At 36.3% G+C, this 4802-nt stretch overlaps 1 protein-coding gene across 1 annotated transcript in view; it reads right to left on the reverse strand.

Annotated features, from left to right (window-relative positions):
- The window catches only part of LOC106876469 (fibrillin-2), a 148187-nt gene that overhangs the window by 42923 nt on the left and 100462 nt on the right, over positions 1-4802 (reverse strand). Inside the window, exons 34-36 of the mRNA XM_052976637.1 lie at positions 4263-4400; positions 2443-2580; positions 1641-1778 (exon numbers count right to left, since the gene is read on the reverse strand). Of these exons, the coding sequence (XP_052832597.1) occupies positions 1641-1778; positions 2443-2580; positions 4263-4400 (414 nt within the window). The remainder of the gene's footprint in view (positions 1-1640; positions 1779-2442; positions 2581-4262; positions 4401-4802) is intronic.

A 4802-nucleotide genomic window follows, 5' to 3' on the forward strand; every position in this document is an offset into this window, starting at 1 on the left:
AAAAAAAAAAAAAAATTTTTTATTTCAATCCGCCCCATTAATTTATGTGGTTTGTTTACAGTTGACAAGATGTGCTGTCATGCACAAAGTGATGCACAAAATCTCGTTTCCTGATTGGGTGAAAATTTATCAAACTTTAAACCTCAATAACTGTTTTAAAAACATTTTTCTGAGGAAAGTGAAACACCTCCAGCAATTTAGGTTGAATGTTTTTTTAAAAAGTTATAGAGGTTTAAAGTTTGATAAATTTTCACCCAATCAGGAAACGAGATTTTGTGCATCACTTTGTGCATGACAGCACATCTTGTCAACTGTAAACAAACCACATAAATTAATGGGGCGGATTGAAATAAAAAATTTTTTTTTTTTTTTTCCTAAATCATAATCTCCAATATCGAAAACATAGGCATCTAAAAAACAAAGAAAATTACGGGTTCAAAAGTTATAGGGTGAGGGGGTATTCCAAAGAAGTACCCTTTCTTTAACCTCATAGCATATTATCCCTATTACCTCATATATTTTCGTTTAGAGCTGTCTAGAAAATATATAGCTGAATGAAAATACATGTTCACAGTACTTTAAGGTTTCTGTTACTTATTTCTAACTGGAACTATTTCATTCATGATATTATTCCCATTTTCTATCGTTACCTATCAGTAATTATCATTTCTATCCGTAACTTCACAAGAAATCATAACTGATCCAAAATAATTTGTGTACTTATTCTTCCTTATATACAGATTCAAAATAAATAATTAAAAAAATATATCTTTTGCATAGAAATTGAAAGAAAATGTGTACGAGGTTTGATCAATAAGTATCCGGACTGTTGCCATAGTAATAAAGCTAAAGCACGCAGAGTGGAAGCTGCTTGGCAAAGATTGATCTTGAACACTGCCGCTCATGCAAACAAGGCACAGGGCCAGACTTTAGATCATGTAGGTGTATTTTTACTTACTCCAATGTTTACACACGGCCAGTTATACATTGCTATGAGTAGAGCAACGGACTCCAGTAATTTGAAAATCAATGTCGACCAAACAGAAAATATCGTCTACAAAGAAGTCCTGTAATCATATTGATGTTGTTGAAAGGAATAGGATTTATAATTTAAATAAGGAAATTTGTGACCTTTGAATATATAAAAGTATAAACAAGTGTAAAATAGTGTAAACAACTAAAATAAAAGTATATTTAAATAACATTTTACTTAATTCTTTTTATGTAGTGGTCGAAGGAGGCTCCGGCTTTCATTAGGAGTGGTTCACATTACCATTCATGATACAGAGGCTGGGAGTCTATTTCAGTTTGGGAGTGAATCATCATCACATGTCACTTAGTCACAAGCACATGTCATATAGCTGCAATAGAATGCTGCATCACCAACAATTATGTGATTTCTCCAAGACATCACCCAGTAATCTATCAAGTCCATTTACACATTTCTCAATACATACTGCTGTTATGACTTGTCTCCCTCATTTTATGCCTCCATTGTAGATGGGCAGATAAGCTAGTAGTTTATAATTCCTTCACTACATATTTCATCTCTTCGTGCGAAAGCCACTATTTTTGGTAACTGTAGCACATTCTATCACTAGGATAAATAAAATTTTTCAACTACATGCCATATTACTGACCTGTTTGACAGTTGCCGCCTTCATAACCTGAGGCACATCCTCCACTTGAACACACTCCTGTCTGATAGTTGCACTTCTTGTTGTCTGCACAATGACATATACTTTGGCAATTTGCACCAAATTTGCCATTGGTACATGCTATAGAAAAGTATGAGGCACATATTTATTAAAATGAAATTTAGAAGTCACAGGGTTATTAACACACACACACACACATACATGCATACACACACATATTTAAAGAATGTTTGCTAATGATTCCTTACTTCTGGTGGATGATACCTTTGCACCACTCAGGCGACAACCTTGAACCCATGGGGTCTGTTTTGGTAGTCGCTGCTGGTGAGAGTTTTATGAGGCCAGAGCGTAAATCCTATCTCAACTTCTTTTAATCACCTTTTACGACACGCAGAGTAAACGTTGGGTTTATTCTTTGACACACCAGTCCTCACACAGCACTACCGCAACACGAAATCAAGTGCCTTGCTGAAGAACACAACCGATGGACCATCCTGGGAATCAAACCCACAAACAGACAATAGCGAGTGCAACACATTAACTACTAGGCCACCTGCCTTCACCTTTTATACTTAAGGTGAAAAAAACCATACAAAAATGATTAGCCAACTCAAACAATGGACGATTCAAAGCAAGGTTATAAAAAGCAAAATGTTCTTGCCAGGCGAGTGCTTCCATTCACTGTTGTAAATCACAATGTTGCTTGTAAGTTTTGTTTACTTCTGCTTGATTTGTTTCTCATTACAAACAAACCCACCTATCAACAGGAAACAACTATACTTACCGGTTTGACAGTTGCTACCATTATAACCAGCAGCACATCCTCCACTGGTACAGGCACCAGTCTGACGGTTACATTTGCTCTTGTCAGCACAGTGACATGTACTTTTACAGTTTGGTCCAAATTTACCATTTACGCATGCTGTAAAATACATATGAAACCTTGCTTACAACAATGAAATTTAGGATATATTATCAGCAGCCAGACATCACTGCAGAAGACTACAGCCTTCTAAAGACCTTCAAAACGTGGCTATCCTGTCTTCATGTTATCTAAGATTACCAAGATATCTGGTGCCTTGCTGTACTCAAGAAAACTCATCCTTCACAGCAGAAATGTTAAAGCCGTTCCCCCTGCTGAAGAAGATTGACCTGCAAGAATTTTGTGCCAGTACCACATAAAAAGCACCCATCCTGGAATCATGTAATAACGTCCATGCTGGCACCATGCACAAAGAACTCTGCATACTCTGTAAAGTGGTTGGCATTAGGAACGGCATCCAGCCATAAAAACCATACCAAATCAGACTGAAACCTGGTGTAGCTCTTCTGCTGGTCAGCTCTGGTCAAATAATCCAACCCATGCCAGCACGGAAATCAATCATTAAAGAATGATGATGATGATTACATCAGCAAATGTATCTTTTCCTTATATACTGGGTTGGCAAAAAAGTAATTTTGGTTTGTTAGTGTGAAATAAAAATCTTTTTTTTTTTTCATACAAAGAATGAACTTTAATCACTTATATATTTTCCATTTTGTTCGATGACCTTTTGCCATCTTTCTGGCAACTTCATGATTCCACGCTCACAGAACTTCTGGTTCTTATCAGCCAAAAAACAGAACCAAGTGCGATTTCAGGTCATCATCATTATTGAAAGTTTTACCATTCAAATAATTTTGCAAACTTCTAAGTAAATGGTAATCTGATGGTGCAAGGTCAGGACTATATGGTGGATGTGATATCACTTCCCGACCAAGCTCCAATAATTTTTCATGAGTCAGCAAAAATGTGTATGGTCTAGCATTGTCATGGCAGAACACGATTCCTTTACGATTTGCCAATTCTGGCCATTTTTTAACCCATTTCTGACATGTGCATTCTGTTAAGCAATCAACACCATAAACTTCATATATCTCTTTGTGAGCCTCAGAAACTTTCTTGCCTTTATGGAAAAAAAAACAAAAAAGCAAAATATGGCAAAAATGTTCGTTTTTGCACTCCATATTAAAACTGACACTAAACTAACGGCTCTAATCAAAATTACATGCAATTTGCTTCTAAACAAAGCTAAAAGTAACGGCTATCAAATGTCAAAAGACAAAAATCACAACATTGAAAAAAAAGCATTAAAAAAAAAAAGCATAAAGTAATTGCGAAAAACAAAATTACTTTCTTGCCAACCCAATATATAAAATAGTTTGATGAACATTCGACTGCTATTTCCAGCAGGTCAAATAACTGCATAGAGCAGTCAATAGCAAACTGCAGCCCATGGGACTCTCTGAAGAGTATGCCTACCAAACAATTACCTTGAAATTTTTTAGTAGTGCATCTTGCTTGATGACGAGTCTAAGCCTTATGTAACCCACTTCTTGTAAAATGTTGCCCTCGTCCAGCATAGAGCTTGCACCAAGAACAATGACTGATGCACCACATATCTTCTTAGTTACAAAATCTATGTGGCACTGTCCGACTTTCAAAGCTAATAATACACAAGATTGTTGCTTCATTGGGGAAATACTGTGGCCTTTGGGTTCAACACTCACATTTTCTCTTTAAAGCACCGAAGGAAAATAATAAAGATATGTTATTACACTGACCTGTTTGACAGTTGCTACCCTCATAACCTGCAACACATCCTCCACTTGAACACACACCTGTCTGATGGTGACACTTCTTGTTGTCTGCACAGTGACATGTATTTTGACAGTTTGGGCCAAATTTAGCTCCACTGCAAGCTACAATAAATAAGTAAAACAATAAATAAATAAAACAACCTTTATTGGCATATTTTGCAGAATAATTTTTGAAGAAAAGAAAGGAGCTGAATGCATTTAACAATAAGCTTGCTTCCCAACCACACAGTTATTAGAAAGTGTATGGAGACTTGTATATTCGCAAAATTTATTTTTTAGCTATATCATAATGACTTCACTTTGAGGATGACCAAATGGACGGGCCCTGATGAAGCTGCACCAACAATATTGCAAGGTTGCATTTGCAACAGTGTCTAGTCACTGCAGAGGAAACATGTGTAGGTCATTATATGCTATGTAAAAAAATTTGTGGACGTACAAGTCTCCATAACTCTTTCATCATCATCATCATCGTTTAACGTCCGCTTTCCGTGCTAGCATGGG

This window comes from Octopus bimaculoides, chromosome 25 (assembly GCF_001194135.2).
Source record: "Octopus bimaculoides isolate UCB-OBI-ISO-001 chromosome 25, ASM119413v2, whole genome shotgun sequence".
NCBI classification, from domain to species: Eukaryota; Metazoa; Mollusca; class Cephalopoda; order Octopoda; family Octopodidae; genus Octopus; species Octopus bimaculoides.